Here is a 25,081-nt window from a genome sequence, read left to right on the forward strand (position 1 = left end):
GAAGCACGACGCGTAAACCAAATGGGGAAAGATAGTAAATGACGCTTTGACTGGTCTACAAATTTTGGGGACTTCGCGGAGTCATTCTTCGACGCGCTTGCTTCCTCCCAACACCGTCCTCCTCCGCTAGCCCATCACCGCTGTCGGCGGCGCTCAGCCATGAGCCTCTGTCGACTCCGGTCGTCTGCCCTCGCTGGCATTGGTCGACAATGGACGCGCACATTCCACACCACGCGTGCAGCCCGCGCTATCGTGCCCACCAAGCCCGTCCGCGCGGTCGCAGCACCCGCGGTCGGTAACTACACTCCCGAGGACGGCGACGGACACGTACTCAACTCACCCTCCGAGCTCGCGCGCAAGATATCCGCGAAGGTCCTGCCCAAGCTCCCGCGCCCGGACGTGAAGAAGGTGCTCGTCGTCGGCTCTGGCGGTCTCAGTATCGGCCAGGCGGGCGAGTTCGACTACTCGGGGTCCCAGGCGCTCAAGGCGCTCAGCGAGGAGGGCATCGAGGCTATCCTCATCAACCCGAACATTGCGACATGGCAGACCTCGCACCAGTTGGCTTCCCAGGTTTACTTCCTCCCCATCACTGCGGACTACGTCGCATACGTGCTGGAGAAGGAGCGTCCGGACGGTATCCTGCTCACCTTCGGTGGACAGAGCGCGCTCAACGTCGGCATTGCGCTCGATCATATGGGTGTCCTCGAACGGCTCGGTGTTCAGGTTCTCGGTACTCCCATTCGGACACTGGAGGTTTCGGAGGATCGCGACCTCTTCGTGCAGGCTTTGAAGGGTGCGTGATACTGCCTCATGGCACGGTGCATTCAACTGACGCCGTTGCAGAAATTGACATCCCGGTCGCCCAGTCTACGGCTGTCTCGTCGGTCAACGCTGCCCTGCAGGCCGCGGAGACCATCGGCTACCCCGTCATCCTTCGCTCGGCATTCACTCTCGGTGGTCTCGGCTCTGGCTTCGCGGAAAACCCGGACGAACTGCGCGATCTCTCGGCCAAGTCGCTCTCGCTATCCCCTCAGGTGCTCATTGAGCGCAGCATGAAGGGGTGGAAGGAGCTCGAGTACGAGGTCGTTCGCGACGGTGCGGATGTGCGTATACTTATCGTACTTCCTCCCGCGTCTATTCACCTCTTTGTGCAGAACACGATCATCTGCTGCAACATGGAGAATTTCGACCCCCTCGGCACGCACACGGGTGACTCTATCGTAGTTGCTCCGTCGCAGACATTACCGGACGATGAGTACCATATGCTCCGGAGCGCGGCGATCAAGACCATTCGTCATCTCGGTGTCGTCGGCGAGTGCAACATCCAGTACGCGCTGCACCCCTCGTCCAAGGAATACTGCGTCATTGAGGTCAATGCTCGGTACGCCTCTATTTACTTCTTGTCCATTGGACCTATGCTAAGACGCTCCTTGCAGTTTGAGTCGCTCCAGCGCTCTCGCGTCCAAAGCTACCGGTTACCCCCTCGCCTACACCGCCGCGAAGATCGCCCTCGGGCACACCCTCCCCGAGCTCCCCAACGCGGTCACCAAGACCACCACGGCCTGCTTCGAGCCCTCCCTCGACTACATCGTCACCAAGATCCCGAAGTGGGACCTGGCGAAGTTCTCTACCCAGGTCGATCGCCACGTCGGCTCGGCGATGAAGTCCGTCGGCGAGGTCATGGCCATCGGGCGCACGTTCGAGGAGTCGCTGCAGAAGGCCATCCGCCAGGTCGACCCGCGGTGGAAGGGCTTCGAGGCGTACATTGAGCCGGAGGATTTGGACGATGTCTTGAGCCGCCCGACGGATATGAGGTTATTCGCGGTGGCGTATGCGATGTACAACAAGGGCTACTCGGTCGACAAGGTTCATGATCTTACGAAGATTGACAAGGTCGGTGGTCACGATGTTCGCTGTCCTCTGCCGTTGCTAACACATACTTCAGTGGTACCTCTACAAGATCGACAACATCGTCCAGACGCACCGCCAGCTCAAGGCTCTCGGCTCCGTCGAGAAGATCGACGAGGAACTCATGAAGCACGCCAAGAAGATGGGCTTCTCCGACTCTCAGATCGCCGACCTCGTCAACTCGACCGAGGACGTCGTCCGCGCGCACCGCAAGTCGCTCTCCGTCACACCCTTCGTCAAGCGCATCGACACGCTCGCGGCCGAGTTCCCCGCGCACACGAACTACCTGTACACGACGTACAACGCGCAGACGCACGACGTCGAGTTTGACGAGCACGGCACGATGGTTCTGGGCAGCGGCGTGTACCGCATTGGCTCGAGTGTCGAGTTCGACTGGTGTGCGGTGACGTGTGCGCGGCGGTTGAGGGATATGGGCAACAAGACGATCATGATCAACTACAACCCGGAGACGGTGTCGACGGACTTTGATGAGGCGGATCGGCTGTACTTCGAGGAGCTCGGCTTTGAGAGGGTCATGGATATCTACGAGCTGGAGCAGGCGCAGGGCGCGGTGGTCAGCGTGGGCGGCCAACTCCCGCAGAACATCGCCCTGCGCTTGAAGCAGAACAATGTCAACGTCCTCGGCACGGATCCGCAGCAGATCGACAACGCCGAGGACCGCCACAAGTTCTCCGCGGTCATCGACAGCATCGGCCTGGATCAACCCGCCTGGACTGAAGCGACCTCCCTCGAGGATGCCAAGGCCTTCGCCGACCGCGTCGGCTACCCCGTCCTCATCCGCCCGTCCTACGTCCTCTCTGGTGCCGCCATGAATGTCGTCCGCGAGGAGGCCCAGCTCGAGTACAACCTCTCCGCCGCGGCCTCCGTCTCGCCCCTCCACCCGGTCGTCATCACCAAGTTCATCGACGGCGCGCAGGAGATCGACATTGACGCGGTCGCGCACAACGGGAAGCTTCTCGTGCACGCCGTCTCCGAGCACGTCGAGAACGCGGGCGTGCACTCGGGCGACGCGACGCTCGTGCTGCCGCCGTTTTCGATCCCGCCGCGGGATATGGAGCGCTTGAAGGACATCGCGGAGCGTGTCGGGGCGGCGTTCGAGATCTCGGGACCGTACAATATGCAGGTCATCCGCGAGCCGCCGGCGAAGGAGGGCGAGGACGCTGCGCTGCGCATCATCGAGTGCAACCTGCGCGCGTCGCGGTCTTTCCCCTTCGTGAGCAAGGTCCTCGGGCACAACTTCATCGACACGGCAACCTCGGCGATCGTTGGGCAAAACGTGCCGGAGCCGGTCGACTTGATGAAGGAGAAGCGGGATTACTGCGCGGTCAAGGTCTCGCAGTTCTCGTGGACGCGTCTGCCTGGCGCGGATCCCTTCTTGGGTGTCGAGATGGCCAGCACGGGCGAGGTCGCCAGCTTCGGCAAGGACATCTACGAGGCGTACTGGGCGTCGCTGCTCAGCACCACCGGCTTCAAGGTCCCCTCGAAGAACTCCGGCGTCCTCCTCGGCGGCGACATCGAGCGCCCCGAGATGGAGCACATCGCGAAGCGCCTGACGGAGCTCGGCTTCAAGCTGTACTGCTCGTCGCCGGAGGTCGAGGACTACCTGAACAACATCCCCTACGTGACGGCCAAGAAGATCTTCTTCCCGAAGAAGGACAAGCGGAAGCTGCGCGAGGTGTTCGATCAGTACGATATCCAGTGCGTTATCAACCTGGCGCAGGCCAGGGCGACGACGTTCGTGGATGAGGATTATGTGGCGCGTCGGTGAGTGTCACAGCTTGGGTGTCCTAGCGATCATGATGCTGACATTGACCTACAGGAACGCCGTCGATTTCGGCCTTCCGCTCCTCAACAATGCGCGCACCGCCGAGCTCTGGGTGGAGAGCCTGGCGCGCAAAATTCCCGAGGGCGGCCTCAACAAATACGACGAGGGCCGCATCCCGAGCGAGGTCAAGTCGTGGGCAGAGTGGGTCGGGAGACGAGCATAGAGAGGGGGGATCTAGGATACGTATAACCATCTAATTGGCCAGCCGCAAAAGGAATCAGCCAACGTCGCATTCCATTGTATACTATTGCACCCTTTTTTGTCACCAGCACTACTACTAGTGCTCGTCCCTAGCGGCGGGGACGTTACCTTGAATTCACTGACTGATAGAGGACTTTGCTGCGTGAATTGGATTTTGCATGGAATTGACGTTTCTGGTGCGTACTCTCTTCTACCGAACAGGAGTGAGATCATCGGCGTTCTTCGCAAGCTCTTCCAGGTCGATCTCCAGCGGACCCTGCGCATAGCCCTCACGCGAAAGATCCGGTGGTCCCCAGGCGCGATCGACTGCGAATTTCTTCACCAGCTCCTCGGGCAGCTTACCCTCGATGGCATCTGCCACTAGCCTGCCAATGACCGGCAAGAACTTGTATGCATGTCCTGAACCACCTGTGGCGAAGAAGAGTCCCGGGTCGCCAGGCTTGCTCCCGATGAGCCAGTCGCCGTCCTGGACAAACATCATAGTGAGCATCCTTCCTCGTCAAGACGTCCGATTGACTAACCGGTGTGTCGTTGTACCAGCACAGTCGTGTAGCCACGAATGGACGCTTGGCGAGCTCTGGGTATATCTTTCGCAGCCCTTCCCTCAAAGCGGTCACCGACTTCTTGGGGATGGCCAGACCGTCGATGGGGTTCGTGACGACAGTTCTCGGCGTAGAGACGTTTCCGTCCCTCTTATTCGTCACACCGACGTTGTGAATGGCCATTTTAACGACATTCTTCACGTTCGGCTTTTGGGGAAAACGTGAGACAAATCGGCTACCCACGAGGTACTAACGACCTACAGGGAAGACGTAGAAGCCTGACGAGAACTCCAGCACCACCGGGGCCTTGCGGTACAGAACCGCCTCTTTTTCCGTCAGCTGGACCATGGCGACGGACTGGCTGCGAAGGGGGTCAGTCAGTATCTGATGTAGCGTCTCGGCCATGCTCGTCCCTTACCCCGTCGCCGTGCACAATGCAGTGCAATCAAGGTCAGCATTAAAGGTCGAGCCGGTCCAAGCACCGGTAGCGAGCACGACGAGCGCGGCTTCGTACGTGCTCTCGTCCGTGCAGATGACCCCCTTCGTCTGACCGTCTTCGCGCAGGAGCTGGCTCACGGTCTTTCCCGTCAGGATGGTCGCCCCTAGGGCTTTTACCTCGTTAGTGAGCAGCTCCAGGCTAGCACGGGTCAGTGGTCAGTGCAGATTCAGATGAGGGGCGAATAATCTCACCCTTGCGACGCCATTGCCCAACCTGCGTTGCGATTGAGATAGCCGGTGTAGCCCTCAAACGAGCCCGCTTTGATTCCCTCCGGGATCGCCGTTCGCAGAGCTTCGGATTTCCCTAAGTCCACGAGATCGAGACCCATTTCCTTATCGTGCTTCAGGGCAGCGTCCTTATACTCTGAGTGGCCGTTCGATCCCAGAACGAGGACGCCGCATCTGCACTTTCGTGAGCGCTGCTTATTACTGTACACTGTGACAGATAGACCAACTCATGATACGCATCCTTGTATAAGTCCGTCTTCCACGTCTTGATGGCGTCGAGCGCGAGTTGGGCGTAGAACTTGTCGCTATAAGACGAGCGCACGATACGATTGAAATCGTTAGAACTTCCATCGACGGCAGGCAGCACGCCTGATCTTTCCAGTAGGGTAATCTGTAGCACAACGAGTTAGACTCTGTATACCTGTATGGCCGGAACTCTCATCAAGAAAGGTCATAATCGCGTTGGACCCACATTCGTGAAACCCCTTTTCAGTAGATGGTATGCAGTCGATATCCCAAAGCAGCCTGCGCCGACGATGAGGATCTTGTCATCCATGTTGGGGGCCATAATGAGGGTTCAGCACTGCTATAAGGTAGTGGTCAAGGAGCTCGGCGCATAGATCAGTCATATCGTTCTCTATCTGAAGGAGTGACTCAGGCGGGATTGGAAAAGGGAGACGGGTTCGGCCGCGGCACGGCAGCCTTCACATCAGCAGCAATACCGCACTGCAGGAGATCGACGAAGTAAGCTCTATAAAGCTCTATGATTAACAGGTACATACATTAGCGATAAATATACAGGAGGATTTATGCGGTTGATAGCCGAGTACAAGATGGTGCTACAGATAAATCAGGGTGAAAAATACGTGGAAAAATCATGCAAAGCTAGGCAGCGACGACAAGGCAGACACGATGGTCGACTGCATCTGACCATCCCGGATAGCCTGAGAGCCATCGTCAGTCAAACGGATAAGCATCTTCGATTGCAACTACTCACCTCGTTGATGACAGAAATCTTCTGCCCAATAGTCACATCGTCGACACCCATACCATTAGAGAAGCGGTCCAGATTCTCCGCGCCGTGCATGCACACGCCGAGGTCGACGCGAACGAACTCGTAGAATGGCTTCGTCTTCCCGAGATACGCAGTCGCCGGCGCAGGCCCGCGCTCGCCCGAAAGGTATGCCCTCCGCAAGTCATTGAGGTGTGCGCCGGCACGGCTGGCTACACGCGAGCGGAAGACGGCGATGGACGCATAACACCTGGCATCACAAGCCTCGTCCTCCCGAGGGTGCGCGGTGAAGAAGTCGACGAAGGCGGTGGTGCTGGCTGCGGCGACCTTCTTCATCCGCTCCGGCGTATCCATGGTGCTCGTGTTCTCGAAGGCGTCATGGAGCTCGTCGGTGATGCGCTTAAGGAGTGTGTCCTGCTCGGACTCGTCGAGGGAGGAGGCGAAGATGGTGGAAAATTCCTCGACGATGATGTTGTCAAAGCCGCGGCAGAACTCAGATTGCATAGCACGGAGGTCCAGGGCTGGAGGTTCCCGTTAGCTGAGAACGTGGCAAGGCATCGAGAATGCATACCCTGGCAGAGCATGTATAGGTACGACGAGATCAGTATTGTCAACACGTCCAGGGAGGTAATCGTTTGGCGGGCTGATATCAGAGCCAAGCTGTTGACCGACTGGTTGTGCATCTCTCTGCACGGAATCCATCGTTAGGTCGAGCTTGCGCAGGATGTAATTTTTACTTACGCGCTCTGAATGTGAGTGCTGACAGGGTTTGCCAGGTATCCCAACTCCGCGACGTATGCCTAGATAATCATGAGGCTCGGAGCAGTACCAATAACAGATGAACGCACTGCTGTAGCGATATCGATGCCTTTGCCGTGGTAGTCCAAGGATGGATCCGTCGCTGCGAGAGACGGCGGCAGGCCGTGGTTCATGGACGGTGTCACGAGCTCCGCGCTTTGAGCGAAGATGAGCTTGCCGAGGTGGTGCAGAGACAGGCGCGTCTTCTCCATCGCATTCGTGACGGCCATAGCCTGAAAGTCTATGTACCGTTAGAATTGGATCCCAGACAAGACACACGAAGACTTACTACCACCATTGTGCACACGGCCACTCTCACCGTCGATCAGGGGATTGTCCGTGGCTGCAGATGTTCAGTGAAAAGGACGTCGTCATTTACAGAAGCACACTCACTCGAGTTGACCTCCGTCAGCAGCGTCTGCAACGAGTGGAGCAGATCCTCAATTTGCGGACCCAGGAACTGCGGAGCAGTACGCAGCGAATACCTGTCCTGGCGCAGCTTTCCCGTATCCTCCTCAATCGTGACCTCCTTCCCCTCCCCTTGCGCCAACTGGCTGCCCTCCAAGAGCTCCCAAATCAGCCTCGCCGACTCGATCTGCCCCGGATGCGGCCTCGCGACATCGTGGATGAATGGGTCGAAGGAGCCGCGGGTGCCGTTCATGGCCTCCACGCCCATCGCGGTGCAGACGTGTGTAAGGAGGGCAAGTTGGGTCGCTTCGTTGGCGGCGAGTGCACCAACGGAAGCAGAGAAGGCTGAGGGGAAGGCCAGTCAGCAATAGTAGCTTGTTTACAAACCCGAATATACATACCCGTGCCATTCAGAATGCCCAGGGGCTCCTTCGACGACAGTGACGGGAGAGGCTCGATGCCATGCGCTCTCAGGGCCTCGTCGGCTGGCTTAACATCGCGACCGCGCGCAGTCGACACCCCGTCGAAGCAGTAGATCGTGGGATTCCCAATAACCGTCCCCGCAATGTACGACAGCGGGCTAAGGTCTGCAATCGAAGCCGTCAGAACGGTCACTATACGGCGCACACAACAGAAGCAGTCCAGCACTCACCCCCCGACGCCGAGATCGAGCCGCGCAGCGGTACGACGGGCGTGATACCCGCGTTCAGCACCTCGCCCATCTTCTCGATGAGCTCGAAGCGCACACCCGAGTGCCCGCGAATGAGCGAGTTCATGCGGATGAGCATCGCGCCGCGCACCCACGCCTCGGGCATGCTGTGCGCCGCGAGCGGGTCTGCGTTCAGTGGCAGGCTGCGCGGAGCGCGCGTGAGCTGCGTCGGCAGCACGCCGATGTGCTGCATCTGCAGCAATGCATGCCCGAGCACGCCCGGAGAGTCTGTCCGCGTGTCCGCGCTGCCGCCGAAACCGGTCGTCACTATAGCAGATCGTTAGTTGATTTGTTTGAGCGCTCGGCCTGAATTATAATTCTTGGTGGGGCAAAACTCACCCCCATAGACCGATATCCCGTTATCCACCTTGTCCGAGATGGCCTGCAGGCTCTTTTCTACGCGACGGCGGACATGGTGCGAGTTGGAAAGTTGAACAGACGCGCCATGACGCGCCGTCGCGGCGACGGCTGCGATCGAGAGTGTCTGCCCATCGACGATGACCGCCTTTCCGTCCCTATAAGGTAGGTGAGCTTCATTTTATTGAACCCTGTGATAGCCACTTACTTGTATAGCTCGACCTCCTTGGCGTTCTGCGTGTACCAATTGCTGAGGAGACCGTTGGATGAAGAGGAGGGTCCGGGGAGGAATTGCCTCCGTGATGCTAGAGGCGAGAGTGGCGAGTTCAATCCATGAGCGCCAGTAAGAGGCACAGTATAGATGCCAGCGACGGAGCCCCGCCTCTTCACGGGCGATGAGGCGGGGGAGTTGTATGTGGAGGAAGAGACAGCGGTGACCATGGTGTGTAGATGGGTCTAGTTGCAAGGGGATCTAGGTGCGAGGAAGCTAGGTGCGAGGAATCTATGAGAGGGAACAATGGGGAGGAAAGAACAATGGCGCACGAGTAACCAGTCGAGCTGCAGACGTCAATGAGGTGCGATGTGAATGGAACAGTGGTCTGTCAGCCCCATCGCATCCTGCTATAAGTACCCCTCGCATGCCGAGGTCGGCCTGATCCACTCGACGTACCAGGTCGGAATCAATGACATCGCGTCCAAGGACGGAATCAATAGTGTTCGCGTCTGGCTGTGCGATGCGTGCGATGACCGCGGACGCGACTCAGCCACTTAGTACGAGTCACCCATCAGCGTTTCGCCGCGCTACCGTGTAGCGCCTGTTGATCACGCCTGGGTTCGCGCTATTGTCGTAGTATCGAGTGCTATCGAATCGTAGCGCTGGTAGCTAGCGCATGGATTGAGTTCTTCCGTTCTCGTAAGCTAAGTTCCTCCGGCGCTTCCCTGGCTCTGGCGCAGTACTGCGCAGCGCAAGTAGAGGACCTGCAGCGCAAGTGAAGGCTCCGCAAAGAAGAGATACGGAAGCCGGACTCGGAGACGCCTTCTCCTCCTCGGGATTCCGTGACATAGATTCGACTGACTTAGCTCGGGCTTTCGGAGAGAAGGTGAAGCAATCTGCGCGCTTTTGCAATGACAATCAGGTTACGGTATCCGTGACTGGGGCAGGACAGGACCCGCGAATGCGCGGCGCTGTGCAAGGAGATGAGTCACCACGCCATGGCTGTTCTTGATGCTCATTGTCGCTGAGTGGGAAGATCGATGACTCACCTTTGCACAAATGAAAACAGACAACCACAGCATCGGTGGAGGGAAGGAAGCACCTATCATCGGGGAAGCCTTTCGGTATGGAGGAAGGCGCGTTATTTGTTGCGGAAGACGCGGACAAGTCAGGATTCCGAGCGCTCAAGCCGTAAGTGGGCGAAAATCTCACTTCATGGCAGATCAGAGGAGCTCGGGGACTCCTGCGATGCGACGTTCAATGGTAAGGCACTCCAATGGACATGATGATGGTTTGGGTTGAGTTTGAGTATGCGGTGTACAAGCATGGACAAACAGATGTAATAAAACAAGCACGGCCAAACAGACGCCCCATCTTCCGGATGACTCATGGTCTTAGCGCCCCGGATCCAGTATGTAAATCTCGTAGAGGCAGTGGGGGAGGTTCCTGACGCCGCTACGTCCCGTACATTTTTGAGTGTGATGACTTTGGGATGACATGACTGGACAAGGATATCTACGAGATGAACAGGCGGTATTGCGGGAGAACAGTCTGATGTCAAGAGCCTGTCGTAAGGGAAGCTGGCGTCAAGGACAACAACACGAATGCGAGTTGGAGTGGGCCGAATAATGATACAGCAAAGCAAGAACAATCCTAGAAATACACCTGAAGCCCGACCGCACCAGCGGAGCAGTGAACGCCCACCAATTAACGTTCCCGCCGAGCACGGCGCGCAGAGATCACCACGAACAGCGCATCCCGCCTTCAAACAGCGATGCCGTCTGCAGATAAGTAGCAAGGCCAGCCTACGACGGCGCCCCCTGGTCCGGCAGCCTCTCGATCGCATACCGTCGGCGGACAATATACATCAGCGGGACGCCCGGAATCTGTCGAATCCGCCGCCGGAGCTCGCGATCGCACGTCGCGACGATGTAGCACTTGTGCGCCGTAACGCGCTGGACGAGGCAGTCATCCGCGTACGTGCCCGAGTGCGAGCATTTCAGGCGCTCGAAGCGGGGATCGCGCGCTACGCTGTGATGGCGGGGGTTAGAATGCAGGACAAGGTGCATGGTGCGCCATGCGGAGAACTCACCGGAGGGCTACGCGGTAGCGGTGGCCTAGTTTCTCCAGCTCGGCCATGACACAATCGGTGACTACGGGTATGCCTTGGAGATGCATCAGCAGGACGATCGAGTTACGGAGGCACCGCAACACACATTTCGCGTAGAGGCAGTCCATCATGCCGCTGACGAGCTCCAGTTTATTTTGTAGACTGAAGTTAATGAAATTGGTATCGATGAGAACGCGGTAGGGAGGTACGAGGGCGGTGTTATGAGCCAAGAAGAGGGAGGACGCGACTTGGGGTCTGATGGGGGATCCATGATCAGTACGTTCGCGTGCAATATACAGCGTAAGACGCACACTCGTCGCACGGCTTTCTCTCTAGCCTCTTCCTCTTTCTTAGCTTGCTTGGCCTGATTCTCTTTTCTACATGACGATGAGTGATTGCGGAAACGTGGAGGAAGCTCGCCAACGCACAGTCGAATGTCCGAGGCCTTGATCATCCTCTTCACGGACGCCGCTCTTGTCTTCTTTGCCTTTGCCTAAGGTGTGATGAGCATCGTGACTATACCACGAGAGCACTGAGCCTACCATGGTCGTGTATGCACGTCGCTTCAGGTAGACGAAAGACGAGCGCTCGAGGAAACGATGAAGGGGAGCAGGGGAAATTTGCAAAAGGAATATTTTGGTCGGACCGGTACTTCCGAATAAGCGTAGGCGCCCGCAACGATCCTTCCACTTTACCTCCTACCCTCATTGTTCGCGCAGCTGTGATTTATACGAAGCGATGTATCCCTCTTGGACCTCGGCCATATGTAGCCTGAATTACTTGCGATGAGAGCCCTCGCAGTGCTCAGAATGAGCCCTTGAGCAGCCGGCAATTCATTCATGCGGATAGGTCAGTCATCGATTTTCTGGGAAAGTTCCACTCATCCGCGCGGAAGGAATTCTTCTTGACTGTCAGCAAGGCAGAGAGCGTTACTGAGCGTGTACTGCCCTCCCTTGAGCTCTTCGCGCTGAACTGCTCCTAAACAGCGAATCTTTACAAGCGAATCTCGACCTCCCAAGCCACCGGCCAGATCACAAGCTTCCCCTTCCTTTCCTGCTCCATTCCCGATGCGCGAAGACGATGTCGCTTCCTGACGTCACGCGCACATTAGCAAGCATTATGGAGCGAACTTTTCGATGACTGGACGAGAACCTTCACCACAAGGCTCTGCCGGGTGAACGAGGCGCTTCCGGTTGCACAAAGTCTTTTCCGGTTGAACGTGTCCCCCGATGGCCGGGGCATATAAAGGTCTCGCGCGCTGCGTCTTCGCCAAGGAACTCGCTGTTGACCAAACGCTCTTCTCTGAACCATAGAACTCGTCTCATTCACGACAACCTCACAATGTCTGCGCTTCCCGAGACCATCAAGGCGCTGCAGGTCCTCCCCGAGCGGAAGGGCGTGCAGGTTGTGACCATTCCCTGGGCGTCCCAGGAAAAGGTGAAGAATCTCGCCGATGACGAGATTGTTGTGCGCGTTCGCGCTGCCGGGTTGAACCCCACGGATTGGAAGGTGCGTTCATGAGATTGCCAGGAGGAGTACGGTCGCTCACATGCTCTTAGCATGCTCTTGGCCCGTGGGGCACGCCGGGCACGATCCTTGGCTGCGATGCTGCTGGCGATGTTGTCAAGGTTGGCTCGGCGGTCAAGCACCTCAAGGTTGGTGACCGCGCAGCGGGCTTCAAGTGCGTTACTTTCTATCACTCGCAGTACCCCTCGTACTTACAACTCGCCTAGCTTCGGTGGTTCCTGGCAGAAGGACAACGGTGCGTACGCCGAGTACGTGCGCTTCAAGGCCCACGTCTCCTTCAAGCTCCCCGACGATATGACCTACGAGGAGGCCGCCTCGTTTCCCATTCCGCACCTCACCGCCGCGCAGGCGCTCTACATGCGCCTCAACATCCCCAAGCCGCTCACCACCCCCGCGAATGAGTCCATCCTCATTTGGGGCGGCTCCACCGCCGTCGGACACCACGCTGTCCAGCTCGCCAAGCTCTCCGGCCTCAAGGTCTTCGTCACCGCGTCGCCCGCCGCGTGGGACGAGCTTAAGGCGCTCGGCGCGGATCACACTTTCGACTACAAGGACCCGGAGGTCGTGGCGAAGATCACCGCGACCGCTGGCGGCAACGACATCATCTACGGCTTCGACACCGTCGCGGAGAAGGGCTCGACAGACGCGGTGGTCGACGCGCTCTCGAAGACGCGCGGCGGCACGGTGATCACGACGCTGCCGATCTCGGACGAGACGAAGGCGCGGCGGGCGGACGTGAAGGTGGACTTCACGCTCGTGTACACGGAGCTCGGGTACGAGCTGACGTTCGCGCACGTCGCGACGTTCCCGGCGGACAAGGAGGACGAGCGGCGGACGCTGGAGTACGTGTCGACGGACATGCCGAAGTTGTTGGAGGGCTGGAAGGCGGGGCAGGGCGCGCCGAAGTTCAAGACGCAGCGCTTGCGCAAGCTGCCTGGAGGACTTGAGAGTAAGTGCAGTTTGTCTTCTCTCTGACCTCGACTCTGACCGTTTGCAGACATTCAGGAGGGATTGAAGATCATGGCTGATGGCGCATACGGACGCGAGAAGCTTGTGTACACTATTGCATGAAGGACGTTCAGCGCAAGACCAAAAGTAACATGTACAGTAATATCCTTATAAATGTGTAAATTCTCGACGTCGGTCCAAAGCATGACTCTAGGGATGTTAACGGGCGGTATGGCTCCGATGCAAAGCGTGGCACACAAGCCTGCACTCATGGTCGCAAGTTCGAGCAGCTCGATGGAGAACATGCCAAACCCAGTAATCTCTGAAAGCCGACGGATATTGCCGACCGCTGGCAAGCTTGACAAAGCACGTGTTTCCGCTCTCGAATGTTGATGTCCTTGCTTGCAACTCATTGTCTTCCATCGGTAGGATAAAGCTCACACTCACAGACGCTGGGACTGTATCGCGGCCTGATGATGCAGTCGTTTTGGCAAGCAGACTTGCGTACACGCAGGTCCAGGATGTCTCCCGCGGGAACGCATATACCCTCTGCTGACGCGCGGCGCAATTGAATTGCACAACATCATCATCTTGAGATGCGTGCGGTAAGCCAGAGAATTGCTGAACATGATAGCGGCGGAGCCAGGAACAGTGGCGCAATGCTACGCGCATGCTGGCTATCTTTACGCGAAATCATGGCCAGTCACCCCGAGAAGTACATCAGTAGGTGGTATAAGGTCGCTGTCATCGTCTGAATATCAACCTCGACACCATCACGCTGCTTCAACATCGCCAGGAGAACTATGTCGACCGCCAAAGCAGGAGATAGCAACCACAGGCTCCCGACGAGCGTCCGCCCTACCCACTACGATGTCACCGTACAGACCGACCTCGAGAAGCTCACTTTCAGCGGGGTTGTGAAGATACAGTATGTTGACTTCTTGCTGGACTACCCCTGCCGGGCTACTCAACAGCCTAACCCCTCCAGCCTTGACATCAAGGAGGACACGAAAGACTTTGTTCTCAATTCGTCTGCATTGCAATTATCTCCTGCGTAAGTCCGAGAAATTTGCCCGTCAATGAATGATATCTCAGTCTTTTGCAGACGCGTCTGGTGCGACTCCCTGGAGACCGACCAAATGCAGTCCAGCACGTCCTATGACAAGACCCAGGAACGCCTCACCATCTCATTTCCCACCGCTCTCCCCGCCGGTTCAAAAGCGGTTCTGACGATCCCCTTTCATGCTTCCCTTTCTGAAAGCATGACGGGCTATTACCGGGCTGCTTGCGAGGTATACGGCGTGAAGGAGCACTACGCCCTTACCCAGTTCCAGCCCATAGCCGCCCGGCGCGTCTTCCCTTGCTGGGACGAGCCTCTCCTCAAGGCGACCTTCGCGGTTACTATGGTCTCCCGCGACGGTACTATCAATTTGGCAAACATGGACGACATGTCAGAGACGGTTTACGAGGCCGGCCTGAGCGCGCTACCGCTAAACGCCGACCTCGCGGGCTTGCTCGAAAGCATCTGCACGGAGGGCAGGTGGAAAATCACCAAGTTTGCGACCACACCGCCGATGAGCTCGTACATCGTCGCTTGGGCCAATGGCAACTTTCAGAAGCTCGAGTCAAAGGCCAAGCTACCTGTGAGCGGAAAGGAGATCCCGCTACGAGTTTTTGGTGCGCAATTTCCTAAGACTGATTTCCTCCCTCGTCTGATTTGCGCTTCAGCGACCAAGGACAATATTCACCAGGCTCAATTCGCGCTCGATGTCAAGGCGAAGCTTCTTCCGCTCTATGGACAGGTCTTCGATGTCGGCTACCCGCTCCCCAAGCTTGACACGCTCGTCGTGAGTGGGACGTGCGCCTCAGTTCGCATAGCTCATCTGTTCTACAGGTATCCGACTTCGACGGCGCTATGGAAAACTGGGGACTCATCATTGGGCACACCTCACTTCTCCTCCTCGACCCTGAGCACGCTGACCTTAAGACCAAAACCTGGGTTGCGACCGTTCTGAGTCACGAAATCGCGCACATGTGGTTTGGTAATATGACGACGATGGAGTGGTGGGACAACCTCTACTTGAACGAGGGCTTTGCTACACTCGTGCGTCAATTATGCTCCTATACGCGCCATTACACTCCCATAAAGAACGAGATGCTGACTCAAGCCCGACAGATGGGCGATCTCACCATCACGGACAAGGTCTTCCCTGAGTGGAAGCTCGCGTCGCAGTTCATCAATCAGCACTTGTCGCGCGCGCTTTCTCTGGACGCGAAGCCTTCGTCCCATCCGATCGAGGTAGAGTGCCCGGATGCCGGTCGCGTCTATCAGGTGCGTATACACCCAGTCCTTTGATTTAACAGGCTTTGACTCGGAATCAGATGTTTGATGGGCTATCGTACTCAAAGGCTGCATCGGGTGTCTATTGCTTTCCTTCGGCCGTCGTTATACCTGCTGATCGTCCTAGTCCTTCGTATGTTGTCCGCGCACGTCGGCGAGGATAAATTCCTCGAAGGTGTCTCGCTTTACCTCAAGGATCACCTGTTCGGTAGCAGCGTCACAGAAGACCTTTGGAAAGGCATATCGACCTCTACCGGTTTGTCATCTAGTTTTCTGCCGCTGCGGACCACGTGAATGACACGGACTCTCATAGGTCAGGACGTCGTCGCGTTCATGACCAACTGGGTCAACAAGGTAAATCGGTGGATGCTCGACACCCGGCGCTTGACCTCTGACGCTGTTGCCAGATTGGCTTTCCTGTCCTTACTGTTTCAGAGGACGCGCGCGGTATTCAGGTTCGCCAGGACAGGTTCATTGAGAGCGGCCCAGCAGATCCGGAGGATAACGAGACCATCTGGTACGCGGATTATGCTCATCTCCCGCGGCCAATTCAACGTGCACCCAGGAACGTTCCCCTGGCTATCCTTTCCCGCGACGTCGCCGGAAAGCCTACCATCGACCGTCTGGTCCTCGGCGAGCGCGAGAAGGCCTATGCCATCGACACCTGCAAGCCCTTTAAGCTCAATGCGGGCACCACCGGCGTTTACCACGTTAAATATACGCCCGAGCGCCTCGCCCAGATTGGACAGGAAGCCGCGAAGGAAGACTCGCTGTTCACGCTCGACGACCGCATCGGCCTTATCAACGATGCGTTTGCGACTTCGAAGGCCGGGCTGTCGACGCTGAGCAGCGCGCTGGCGTTGGTGTATCAGTTGAGGAATGAGAAGGAATGTGAGTAAGAACAATGCTTGGCGACCTGGTACACGGCCCTGTTCGCTGATGGGATGTACCGTAGATGTCGTGTGGGAGACGATTGCAACCCATCTGAGCTCGCTGATCTCTATTTGGTGGGAGCACGAGGATGTCGTCGCCAAGCTCAAGGCGTTCTGTCGTGTGGGTGCTCGCTCTAATCGCGCAGATCTGTGGCGTCTAAATCGCTTTTAAGAACCTCTTCGTTCCCATCGTCGACAGACTCGGCTACGAATACTCTGCCTCGGAGCAGCCAGATGTCATGCAGCTGCGTACCCTTGCCATTTCCCAGTCCGCCGATAGCGACGAGCCGAAGTGCGTTTGTGGTCATCACTTTCTCTTTGAACACGGTTAACGAAGAATATAGGGTTATCGCCGAGCTCGGGCGACGCTTCGCGCCCTTCTTGAAGGACGACGATGACTCCCTAATTCCCGCCGACCTCGTGCGGTCCATCTTTGTGAACGTAAGCACGGCTTATAGCTTTGACTCCGATAGCGACTTGACTCGCGACATCCAGTCTGTAAAACATGGTGGCCGCGCTGAGTACCACAAGATGATGGAGGTATTCCAGAAGCCCAAGACGACGACGTATAACGTTGCCGCTATGTCGGTTTACGTTGTCTTTGCTCATCCAGGGTCACGCATCTGACAATATACCTTTAGAAGCGCGATGTGCTCTACCCGTGTGTTGGCTCTGCTGGAGGAGACGAGTGACTACGTACTGAAAGAAAGCCGGGACGGGGACATGACGCGCTTCTTCCGCGAGCTGCAGGGTAATCCCTCCGCACGCCGGATGCTTATTTCGCTTCTCAAGGAGAACTACGATACGGTACGTTGATCATGCACTCAATTGCCAACGACTGAACTGATGGTGAACTGTAGATCTACAAGCGTTTTGAGGGCACATTTTCGCTCGGTCGCATCATTCAGTGCCCTATCGAAGCTCTGTCGACGAAGAAGGACTACGAGGATACAAAGGCCTTTTTTGCTGTGCGCATCCTTGGGTCACACTGAGAATTTCTACTGCTAACGTTACCGTCGCAGGACAAGGACACGTCAAAGTACGACATGTCGCTCGCACAGGCGCTCGACAGCATCAAGGCGCGCTACTTGTACATAAGCCGCTCGACGGAGGACTTGAACCGATGGCTGGATGAGTGGCAGTCTTAGCAACAACAAATTGAATGTTACGGTATACACTACTTGCCATACCTACTGTACCAGGCAGCAATACTGTAGAAATATCCAAAATAGGTAATTTATGGAGGACGACGGAGATTGCCGGCGAACCCCGGGCGCGGCGGGCCGGTAACCTGCGACACACGTGTTTCCTCTTGAACCCGCACATCAATGATGGCATATCCTGCGGGCCTGCGCCGCCAAACCTCTCCTCAGCAGAAGTAAGCGTTTGAGAGAAGCACAAGCCTTTCCAGTGTATCTGTGGTAAGCGTTCCCTACGACGTACTCCAAGCAGTGCAGCAGTATCCTTCTGGATTATGCAGGGCTTATGAACGGCCTTGTCCCGCGGATTGTAGCTGGTTAGCGACGCAATACGGCTTGGTACTGCCACGGTTAAAAGCACCGGCCTATTCATCCATCGACATCTGTCTCAGGGTCTCAACATATAATCGTCTCACGCGACTTTTAGTGCTTATGGTAATCATTGATCATCTCAAACGCCTATTATCAAGCATTACAGAACGAAAGGCTCCGCGATGAGTACTGCTTCTACCCATCGCGGGTCAGATGAGTGGACGGTTGGTGGCGTGGGGAGGTGCGATTGCTCAACGACGAGAGGTACCCCGCGGCAAACACCTCGCTGCTCTTTTCACAGAGGCTGCCGCTTACCCGGAGGCATATAAGTATGGGGAAGAAAATTCTCACCATCAACAACCTAGCGAGGCCTTCCCTATACTCGTCCTCTTTCACTAGCCTCCTCTACTCTCTTCGACTATCCAACGATGTCTGCTCTCCCCGAAACCATCAAGGCGCTGCAGATCCTTCCCGAGAAGAAGGGCGTGCATGTCGTCACCATCCCTTGGGCCTCCCAAGAAAAGGTGCAAAACTTGGCCGATAACGAGATCATGGTACGTCGCATCTCTCTTCGCCTTGGCTCCCTGTACTCATCGCAAACTCTAGATCCGTGTGAGGGCGGTGGGCTTGAACCCCACTGACTGGAAGGTGCATCAACTTCGAAGTCGGCACTTCTCATCGGTCACTGATGCGTCCGACAGCACGTTTTCCTAGTGGGTAAGGCTGGGACTATCGCGGGGTGCGACGCTGGGGGCGACGTTGTGAAGGTTGGGTCAGCCGTCAAGCACCTGAAGGTCGGTGACCGGACAGCGGCGTTCACGTGAGTTACATGTCCCTACATTCTTGCTGGATTCGCCCTCACGACCTTTGATAGCTACGGCTCTTCGTGGCAGACGGACAATGGCGCATTTGCCGAGTATGCTCGCTTCAACAGCGCCGTGGCATTCAAGCTTCCGGAGGACATGACTTACGAGGAGGCCGCGTCGTTCCCGGTATGCATGTTAGATTGATCAACTTGGCATCTGCGACTCATCGCTTGCCAGATCCCTCACCTCACCGCAGTGCAAGCATTCTACATGCGACTGGGCCTGCCGAAGCCCTTGACTAGTCCCCTCAACGAGAAGATCCTCATCTGGGGCGGCTCAAGCGCTGTCGGCCACCACGCCGTGCAACTCGCTAAGCTCTCCGGGCTTACAGTCTTCGTCACCGGCTCCCCGGCCGTCTGGGACGAGCTCAAGTCCCTCGGCGCCGACTTCACCTTCGACTACAAGGACCCCGACATCGTCTCCAAGATCCACGCCGCCGCCGGGCCTGATGGCATCATCTACGGCCTCGACACCATCGCCGGGGGTGGCACCGTCGAAAAGACCATCGACGCCATGTCGAAGACGCGCGGCGGCAAGGTCATCACGACGCTCCAGATCTCTGAGGAGCTCGCCAAACGCAGGCCGGACGTGAGCGCGGAGTTCACGTTGGTGTACACGGAGATCGGGCGCGAGATTGTCTTTGGCAGCGGACAGAAGCTCCCGGCGATGCCGGAGGATGAGGCGCGGGCGCTGGACTATGTGGCGCACGATCAGCCGAAGATCCTCGAGGGGTGGAAGGCGGGGCAGGGTGCGCCCAAGTTCAAGGCTCAGCGGCTGCGCAAGCTTGAGGGTCTCGAGAGTGAGTGACATACGTCAAGCAACATCTTCACCTTCTGACAATCGCTTCAACAGACATCCAGGAGGGCTTGAAGATCATGGCCGAGGGTAACTACGGACGGGAGAAGCTGGTGTACACCATCGCCTGATTAGGCGCCAACTATATTCATTGCGGCTCGTCTATAAGATATGAAATTTGCATGTATTTTTCCGACTTACAATTGACGCGATACACCTCTGGAAGATGCTGCTGAAAAGCACAACCTGAAAGGGCGTATATTTACCCGGAACTTGCTGAGACACGGGCGGACATCGACAACAAAGTCCTACAGCTGCTCTACAGCTTCCCCTGCTCGAGTAGTATAAATACGGGTCGAACTGCGCCAATTATCTTAGCAGCTTCGCCCTTCCGCCTTGCTTTCTCGTTTTTTGGTGAGTCTCACCATCTATGTGGGCTCGTCAGACGCTGATTTCTTACTTCTCTCCCGCTCCGGGCCCTTGGCGGTTGGCTCAGCCTCGGTTGTGGTCCTTGCGGTGACGGCTCGTCTCGCGACGGAGTCACCGCGAGCTAAGATTGCCCTTCTGCTGTGCTGGGTCGTGCATGGCAACGTACCGCGCGCCTACCATCTGTGGGTCGGAACCTGTGATCCTTCGTGCGTCTGCGGCCTGTTATGGGCGTCTGCGGCACTTGCTGAGAGCAGACCGCCATGGGGTGGGCGAGGTCGGTGGACGGTCAGGATGTAGCATGCCGTTTCTCTCTCAAGATAAGTCCATCGCCTGCATAGCAGACTTGATACTGACACACACCTAGCTCAGTGATGCATCCCCTGCACCGCGAGGTCGGCGGGCCTGTGCCGCCGGCTTCGCGTTTTCTATCCGTAAAGGTGAGGGGTTGAATTTCTTGACATATTCGACGGCTGATTTGCGCTTTTTAGGAGCGCTTATAGTGGGTGGTAAACTTGGCGTCCGTCGTGTATACTTTTGTGGCGTAATCGACATACTCGCAAGGGGAATTCCTTTGCACCCACATATGCGAATGAATACGTAGTCTCGCAGGCCTTTTCTTCCCTTCCATAAGCTTTTGAGGACCTCTTAACGGATGAAGCTCTCGTTACCAACAAGCATCCTGAGTTCATCATTGCGAAGATCAACCGTGGGAAATTCAACCCTATGTCCCTTGATGACGCAAACTCTCGCCCTCTCCCGGACTTGTCCTCTTCTCCCATTCTCGTCGGGCTCACTAGGACTCCTTGTCGATGCTCCAGACCTCCTCCTCGCATACCGTGTCCCGACATCACCTCTTCTGACGCTCCGTCTGCATCTACCTCGGATCTGGTCTACCGCGAATATCCCGAGCGCCGACCTGGACGTGCCTCTCGTCTACCAATCTTTGTCGACGATGCTATGACAGGAGAAGCGCGGACGCCTTGTCGATACGTAGACGCCTTGTCGATCAAGCCACAGGCCCAGGAACTACTGTCTTCCATGGCGCGTCTTCGTGTAGGCAGCCGCCTGGACCTTCGAAGGTGTTTTCACCGCGACATTGAAAGAGGCGAAGAAGCTTTGTTCTGTTCGCTCGACTAGGTCATGGGTATGGCTTCGCTACATCAGTGACCTGTCCACCTTCAGTTCATATACGGCGGATCCCATTTCTTTCTGCTTGAACTTGCAAGCAGAATGCGCGGGTACTGGACACCTGTCTTTCTGCTGAGGTATCGCTCTCGAGATAAAGCGTAGACTCATGACGCACACCAGGCTCGAGGAAGACCTACCGGCGCTAGAAGAGACACCCTTCGACCCACTTTCAGCCTAACGGAAGCCCGTCGCTTTGTTCTCCTAGGATCTTCCGCGAAGACAGCAATCTAGCTCTCGTTCTCTATTGTCGACGAATTTATCCTGTCCACGAGGGCAAGCTACTTCTATTCTATCTCTTCCCGAGCGCTCGAAGTGGGCCACCAACTCGACGAAGGAAGGCGCGTCGGGTGGCGCGATGTTCTTCTGCAAGGCAGAATATTCACCGGCCCTGCATCGGCCTGGATCAACAACCCCGGCCTCGACGCTCTGGAGGCTCAGTCGCGGCCTGCATACCCCGCGTGTTCTTCCCCACCGACATACGCCCTCGCGAGGAAGGTGTTTGCGCATCAAGGTGATGGACTGCTCGCTTGGCGCGTCGTGCTCACAGGTGCGCCCGTTTCTCGAGGACGTTTGTTGGCCTGTTTCGGGCGACTGGACGTGTTTGCAGGTCTCAATGCGCTTGCCACAGCTCGTGGCATCACAGTTTAGCAGTGTTGCATGTTGTATTCACGCGGGATGTCGAGTGGCGTATGTCGAAGTCTTCCCATTCTTTCCCATTGGGTCTACGAGCTCGCCCGCGAAGTTCTCGTCTCTTCTGCCTCTTTACTTCGGCGTAAGTTTGGAGATGACGCCACGAGAGGAGCACCGCTTGGGCTGACATGAGGCTACAGAATTCGGACGTCTCTGTACGCTATACATGATGTAGCGCCCGATATGGCGACCTCTTTGCGACACCTGCGGGCACAGAAACGCGACCAGCGTCACCGGTCAGAGCCTCCCATTCAATCACGGCCGCACGCGGCACGGCGATATTGAACCATGATGTTTCCAAATGCGGATAGGACGTGATGTGTTTCAATACAATCGTGGCAACCTGCCCGGCCTTCGGTCTTCCGCGCATCTGCAGGCTGCTCGTCTGCTCTCTGCTCGCCTTTGTCGTTGCGCCTGCAAGACCAGACGATTCGTGCTAGGCACTGAAAATGGACACAATACAGCTTACGCTAGGTGCCATAGCAACCAGGCGCGGGTGCCTGGCTGATAATGAAACTGGGCGTTTTCTCCACGCTGTCGGACCCAAAGTTGTGGGCAGCCCGGCGACACGATTCTCTTGGACAGTCGCACCGATCCAGGTCCGGCATCGAATGGTCGGCCCCGCGCCGGGACCTCGGAACAATGGGCCAAGCGCCTTTGGCGTTGGTTGATTGTGCGTGTTCAGAGGCGGGCCTGGATCGTGTATCGCGACCCTACAAATAGGCGGGATGGCGGTCGACGCGCCATTTTCATTCATTCCTCGCTCTTTCCCTTTACGCCCCCCTCCCCCCACCACCCATGCAGCCCACCGCCGCGGCTATGGACGACGCCGAGCGCGGCGTCGCCGAATACGTCGAGGTCCCCCTCCAGCGCCGGCAGACCGACGCCTCCATCCTCTCCACGAAGACGATGGCAACGCTCAGCTACCCCATGCCCGCCCTCCCCAAGGATGCTGCCTTCCTCATCCAGCACCAGCAAGAGAAGGAGAAGTCCATGCCCACCTTCCCCGTCCGCTCCGACACGCTCTCGCCTGAAGAGCTCGCGAAGATCAAGCCACCCAGGTCGCGCAAGCGTGCCAGCCAGTGGATCCGTTTCATGATCTGGTACAACATGTACAAGTGCGTTGTCTCCGCGCCTCATACGTGTGTATCGCCAGCTCACCTGCGCCTAGGCGGTTGTTCACGATCATCGTGCTGTTCAACTTCATCGGAATGATTTGTGCCGCTTCTGGCGCGTGGCAATATCCTCGGTGAGTGCCCTTCCTTGGCTGTCCCACAATCACAGGCGCTCATGTGACTGCAGCGAATACACGAGCGGCTTCGTTCTCGGCAACCTTCTGATCGCTGTTCTCGTCCGTACCGAACTCTTCGCCCGTTTTGCCTATCTCGTTGTTACCTCATTGTTTGCGAAGGTACGCGATATTGTCCTGCCACACCGATATACATCCTAACCTCGCATTAGTGGCCTCCTCTATGGTTCCGTCTCGGTATCTCCTCGATTCTTCAGCACTTGGGTGGCGTACACACTGGATGCGCGATCTCTGGCACGATGTGGCTCCTGTTCCGCATCTGCCTCGTCACGGTCGACAGTGCAAAGTACAACCCCGCAATCATCGTCACTGGCTTCGGCAACCTCATCTGCCTTGTTATCGCTATGACCGTCGCTATTCCCTGGATTCGCAACCACCACCACAAGTACGAACCTCGAGACTTCTGTTGGCACAATGAACTCATTTTTGCTACAGCGTCTTCGAGGGCTATCATCGCCTTGTCGGTTGGCTCGGTGTTGTCTTCAGTACGTATGGTTTGATCCCCATCTTTCCGGATACTTAGCGCCCAACAGCTTGGCTCTTCACTGTTCTTAGCGACAGCTACGACATGAAGACGCACAAGTTCGACGCCAGCGGCGCCAGCGTCGTCGCTCACCAAGAATTCTGGTTCCTTCTCTTCATGACCATCTGCATCCTCATCCCTTGGTTCACCGTCCGCAAGGTCCCCGTTGAGATCGAGATCCCGTCGCCGAAGGTCGCCATCCTCAAGTTCAGGCGCGGCATGCAGCAGGGCATGCTCGCGCGCATCAGCCACCACCCCATCATGGAGTACCATGCTTTCGGTATCATTTCCGTAAGCAAGGACGCCGACTGCCACTACCTCGTCGCCGGTGTCCAGGGCGACTTCACGCGCGGCCTCGTCGAGAACCCGCCAACGCACCTGTACACGCGCGAGCTCAAGATCACAGCCATCTCGAACACCTCCACGCTCTACCGCCGCGGCGTCCGCGTATGCACCGGTACTGCGATCGGCGCCGCCCTCGCGACGTGCATCCAGAACCCGAACTGGTATCTCGTGTGGATCGGCTCTGGCCAGATCGCCACGTTCGGCCCGACCATTGCTGGTCTGATCCACAAGCACCTCCACCCCGGTCGCGTTACGATCTGGGACACGAAGGAGCGCGGCGGGCGCCCGGACACGGCGAAGATGGTCTCGGAGATCTGCAAGATCTGGGAAGCGGAATGCGTGATCGTCACGTCCAATCTGAAGGGCTCGACAGAGATTATGGAGAGCCTCATTGGCGAGGGCATCCCGTGCTTCGGCACGTTGTTCGATTTCTGTGAGTTCCCCCTGACAAACGGCCTATACGTCGCTGACCTTGCTTGCAGGAGCGCATCACGACACCTCCTCACACCCCCTATCCTGCCCAGAGCGCGCGGCATGGTGGGCGCAAGCAGGTGCCCGCCCGAACGCCTCTGGTTATCTCCTCGCATATACTCACCGACCGAACCACGCACACACACTCGCACCACACCATCGGTCTCGCAGTCTCCAAGCATCGTCTACGACAACCGCCGCTCATTTTTCATATTACGAGTCTCGTTATACGGCGACGTTACGCGTCAGAGGAGCTGGTCATCCCGCCCGGGTACTGGTTGCCCAGATGACCTCCCTCCTTCCGTTCCTTGTATGACGACTGTAACGTCCCCTTCATGTATAACGCTGGTCCACTCTGCTACCCTATCTCTTGCT

General features: G+C 57.1%; 10 protein-coding genes across 10 annotated transcripts; 6 read left to right on the plus strand and 4 right to left on the minus strand.

The window, feature by feature from the left end:
• The first annotated feature begins 91 nt into the window (after window positions 1-91).
• On the plus strand, window positions 92-4,088 carry SCHCODRAFT_02631390 (carbamoyl-phosphate synthase). Its single transcript, XM_003030582.2, has 6 exons — window positions 92-793; window positions 844-1,103; window positions 1,155-1,381; window positions 1,437-1,893; window positions 1,946-3,693; window positions 3,749-4,088. The coding sequence occupies exons 1-6, from the start codon at window positions 160-162 to the stop codon at window positions 3,915-3,917; spliced, it is 3,495 nt and encodes a 1,164-aa protein (XP_003030628.1). The 5' UTR covers window positions 92-159; the 3' UTR covers window positions 3,918-4,088.
• Window positions 4,089-4,094: 6 nt separating this feature from the next.
• SCHCODRAFT_02631391 (FAD dependent oxidoreductase) lies at window positions 4,095-5,870 on the minus strand. The gene is made up of 7 exons (XM_003030141.2): window positions 5,696-5,870; window positions 5,451-5,614; window positions 5,188-5,397; window positions 4,916-5,134; window positions 4,759-4,858; window positions 4,477-4,704; window positions 4,095-4,421 (listed from the first exon to the last, which is right to left on the minus strand). Exons 1-7 carry the CDS (start codon window positions 5,789-5,791, stop codon window positions 4,146-4,148), a joined length of 1,293 nt encoding a protein of 430 aa, XP_003030187.2. The 5' UTR covers window positions 5,792-5,870; the 3' UTR covers window positions 4,095-4,145.
• An 86-nt stretch (window positions 5,871-5,956) lies between these two features.
• Window positions 5,957-9,117, minus strand: SCHCODRAFT_02631394 (phenylalanine ammonia-lyase). The gene is made up of 12 exons (XM_003030140.2): window positions 9,051-9,117; window positions 8,716-8,994; window positions 8,490-8,665; window positions 8,094-8,417; window positions 7,843-8,028; window positions 7,427-7,786; window positions 7,323-7,376; window positions 7,084-7,274; window positions 6,977-7,035; window positions 6,807-6,922; window positions 6,221-6,756; window positions 5,957-6,167 (listed from the first exon to the last, which is right to left on the minus strand). The coding sequence occupies exons 2-12, from the start codon at window positions 8,946-8,948 to the stop codon at window positions 6,099-6,101; spliced, it is 2,304 nt and encodes a 767-aa protein (XP_003030186.1). The 5' UTR covers window positions 8,949-8,994; window positions 9,051-9,117; the 3' UTR covers window positions 5,957-6,098.
• A 223-nt stretch (window positions 9,118-9,340) lies between these two features.
• On the minus strand, window positions 9,341-10,030 carry SCHCODRAFT_02631400 (uncharacterized protein). The gene is made up of 3 exons (XM_050345658.1): window positions 9,934-10,030; window positions 9,771-9,839; window positions 9,341-9,692 (listed from the first exon to the last, which is right to left on the minus strand). Exon 3 carries the CDS (start codon window positions 9,568-9,570, stop codon window positions 9,391-9,393), a length of 180 nt encoding a protein of 59 aa, XP_050199199.1. The 5' UTR covers window positions 9,571-9,692; window positions 9,771-9,839; window positions 9,934-10,030; the 3' UTR covers window positions 9,341-9,390.
• Window positions 10,031-10,122: 92 nt separating this feature from the next.
• On the minus strand, window positions 10,123-11,433 carry SCHCODRAFT_02631402 (Fcf1-domain-containing protein). Its single transcript, XM_003030139.2, has 6 exons — window positions 11,374-11,433; window positions 11,260-11,324; window positions 11,143-11,208; window positions 10,938-11,086; window positions 10,814-10,886; window positions 10,123-10,752 (listed from the first exon to the last, which is right to left on the minus strand). The coding sequence occupies exons 1-6, from the start codon at window positions 11,374-11,376 to the stop codon at window positions 10,527-10,529; spliced, it is 582 nt and encodes a 193-aa protein (XP_003030185.2). The 5' UTR covers window positions 11,377-11,433; the 3' UTR covers window positions 10,123-10,526.
• Window positions 11,434-11,976: 543 nt separating this feature from the next.
• Window positions 11,977-13,572, plus strand: SCHCODRAFT_02546713 (GroES-like protein). Its single transcript, XM_003030581.2, has 4 exons — window positions 11,977-12,340; window positions 12,391-12,512; window positions 12,565-13,307; window positions 13,356-13,572. The coding sequence occupies exons 1-4, from the start codon at window positions 12,173-12,175 to the stop codon at window positions 13,427-13,429; spliced, it is 1,107 nt and encodes a 368-aa protein (XP_003030627.1). The 5' UTR covers window positions 11,977-12,172; the 3' UTR covers window positions 13,430-13,572.
• A 303-nt stretch (window positions 13,573-13,875) lies between these two features.
• Window positions 13,876-17,822, plus strand: SCHCODRAFT_02631407 (uncharacterized protein). Its single transcript, XM_050345659.1, has 18 exons — window positions 13,876-14,234; window positions 14,295-14,360; window positions 14,412-14,983; window positions 15,035-15,153; window positions 15,201-15,410; window positions 15,483-15,638; window positions 15,689-15,725; window positions 15,775-15,903; window positions 15,961-16,001; window positions 16,055-16,164; window positions 16,213-16,538; window positions 16,603-16,700; window positions 16,753-16,871; window positions 16,924-17,020; window positions 17,075-17,163; window positions 17,221-17,386; window positions 17,440-17,547; window positions 17,602-17,822. Exons 1-18 carry the CDS (start codon window positions 14,110-14,112, stop codon window positions 17,725-17,727), a joined length of 2,694 nt encoding a protein of 897 aa, XP_050199200.1. The 5' UTR covers window positions 13,876-14,109; the 3' UTR covers window positions 17,728-17,822.
• Window positions 17,823-18,518: 696 nt separating this feature from the next.
• Window positions 18,519-19,882, plus strand: SCHCODRAFT_02508661 (GroES-like protein; the record flags this gene model as incomplete). The annotated part of the gene is made up of 6 exons (XM_003030579.1): window positions 18,519-18,644; window positions 18,697-18,738; window positions 18,792-18,910; window positions 18,965-19,082; window positions 19,134-19,755; window positions 19,809-19,882. The coding sequence occupies 6 exons, from the start codon at window positions 18,519-18,521 to the stop codon at window positions 19,880-19,882; spliced, it is 1,101 nt and encodes a 366-aa protein (XP_003030625.1).
• A 1,632-nt stretch (window positions 19,883-21,514) lies between these two features.
• Window positions 21,515-22,361, plus strand: SCHCODRAFT_02341391 (uncharacterized protein). Its single transcript, XM_050342429.1, has 3 exons — window positions 21,515-21,915; window positions 21,976-22,140; window positions 22,199-22,361. Exons 1-3 carry the CDS (start codon window positions 21,724-21,726, stop codon window positions 22,226-22,228), a joined length of 387 nt encoding a protein of 128 aa, XP_050199201.1. The 5' UTR covers window positions 21,515-21,723; the 3' UTR covers window positions 22,229-22,361.
• Window positions 22,362-23,051: 690 nt separating this feature from the next.
• On the plus strand, window positions 23,052-24,906 carry SCHCODRAFT_01155753 (uncharacterized protein; the record flags this gene model as incomplete). The annotated part of the gene is made up of 7 exons (XM_003030578.2): window positions 23,052-23,176; window positions 23,230-23,307; window positions 23,361-23,469; window positions 23,520-23,752; window positions 23,803-23,852; window positions 23,901-24,668; window positions 24,718-24,906. Coding segments are annotated over 7 exons (1,365 nt in total). The 3' UTR covers window positions 24,720-24,906.
• Between the last annotated feature and the right edge of the window lie 175 nt (window positions 24,907-25,081).

Source organism: Schizophyllum commune (genome assembly GCF_000143185.2).
Source record: "Schizophyllum commune H4-8 unplaced genomic scaffold SCHCOscaffold_8, whole genome shotgun sequence".
Classification (NCBI taxonomy): domain Eukaryota; kingdom Fungi; phylum Basidiomycota; class Agaricomycetes; order Agaricales; family Schizophyllaceae; genus Schizophyllum; species Schizophyllum commune.

Coding starts and splice junctions, on each gene's coding strand:
- SCHCODRAFT_02631390 (XM_003030582.2), top strand. CDS start 160: ATGAGCCTCTGTCGACTCCGGTCGTCTGCCCTCGCTGGCATTGGTCGA. Junction 794..843: donor CTTCGTGCAGGCTTTGAAGG/GTGCGTGATACT, acceptor ACGCCGTTGCAG/AAATTGACATCCCGGTCGCC. Junction 3,694..3,748: donor GAGGATTATGTGGCGCGTCG/GTGAGTGTCACA, acceptor ATTGACCTACAG/GAACGCCGTCGATTTCGGCC.
- SCHCODRAFT_02631391 (XM_003030141.2), bottom strand. CDS start 5,791: ATGGCCCCCAACATGGATGACAAGATCCTCATCGTCGGCGCAGGCTGC. Junction 5,135..5,187: donor TGGGCAATGGCGTCGCAAGG/GTGAGATTATTC, acceptor GACCCGTGCTAG/CCTGGAGCTGCTCACTAACG. Junction 4,422..4,476: donor GCTGGTACAACGACACACCG/GTTAGTCAATCG, acceptor ATGTTTGTCCAG/GACGGCGACTGGCTCATCGG.
- SCHCODRAFT_02631394 (XM_003030140.2), bottom strand. CDS start 8,948: ATGGTCACCGCTGTCTCTTCCTCCACATACAACTCCCCCGCCTCATCG. Junction 7,787..7,842: donor GGGCATTCTGAATGGCACGG/GTATGTATATTC, acceptor CCTTCCCCTCAG/CCTTCTCTGCTTCCGTTGGT. Junction 6,168..6,220: donor AGATTTCTGTCATCAACGAG/GTGAGTAGTTGC, acceptor GATGGCTCTCAG/GCTATCCGGGATGGTCAGAT.
- SCHCODRAFT_02631400 (XM_050345658.1), bottom strand. CDS start 9,570: ATGTCACGGAATCCCGAGGAGGAGAAGGCGTCTCCGAGTCCGGCTTCC.
- SCHCODRAFT_02631402 (XM_003030139.2), bottom strand. Junction 11,209..11,259: donor AAGGCCTCGGACATTCGACT/GTGCGTTGGCGA, acceptor ATCGTCATGTAG/AAAAGAGAATCAGGCCAAGC. Junction 10,887..10,937: donor GGACTGCCTCTACGCGAAAT/GTGTGTTGCGGT, acceptor TGCATCTCCAAG/GCATACCCGTAGTCACCGAT.
- SCHCODRAFT_02546713 (XM_003030581.2), top strand. CDS start 12,173: ATGTCTGCGCTTCCCGAGACCATCAAGGCGCTGCAGGTCCTCCCCGAG. Junction 12,341..12,390: donor TGAACCCCACGGATTGGAAG/GTGCGTTCATGA, acceptor ACATGCTCTTAG/CATGCTCTTGGCCCGTGGGG. Junction 12,513..12,564: donor GACCGCGCAGCGGGCTTCAA/GTGCGTTACTTT, acceptor CAACTCGCCTAG/CTTCGGTGGTTCCTGGCAGA.
- SCHCODRAFT_02631407 (XM_050345659.1), top strand. CDS start 14,110: ATGTCGACCGCCAAAGCAGGAGATAGCAACCACAGGCTCCCGACGAGC. Junction 14,361..14,411: donor GCATTGCAATTATCTCCTGC/GTAAGTCCGAGA, acceptor AGTCTTTTGCAG/ACGCGTCTGGTGCGACTCCC. Junction 15,726..15,774: donor GTACTCAAAGGCTGCATCGG/GTGTCTATTGCT, acceptor TGATCGTCCTAG/TCCTTCGTATGTTGTCCGCG.
- SCHCODRAFT_02341391 (XM_050342429.1), top strand. CDS start 21,724: ATGTTCTTCTGCAAGGCAGAATATTCACCGGCCCTGCATCGGCCTGGA. Junction 21,916..21,975: donor TTGGCGCGTCGTGCTCACAG/GTGCGCCCGTTT, acceptor ACGTGTTTGCAG/GTCTCAATGCGCTTGCCACA. Junction 22,141..22,198: donor TTCTGCCTCTTTACTTCGGC/GTAAGTTTGGAG, acceptor ATGAGGCTACAG/AATTCGGACGTCTCTGTACG.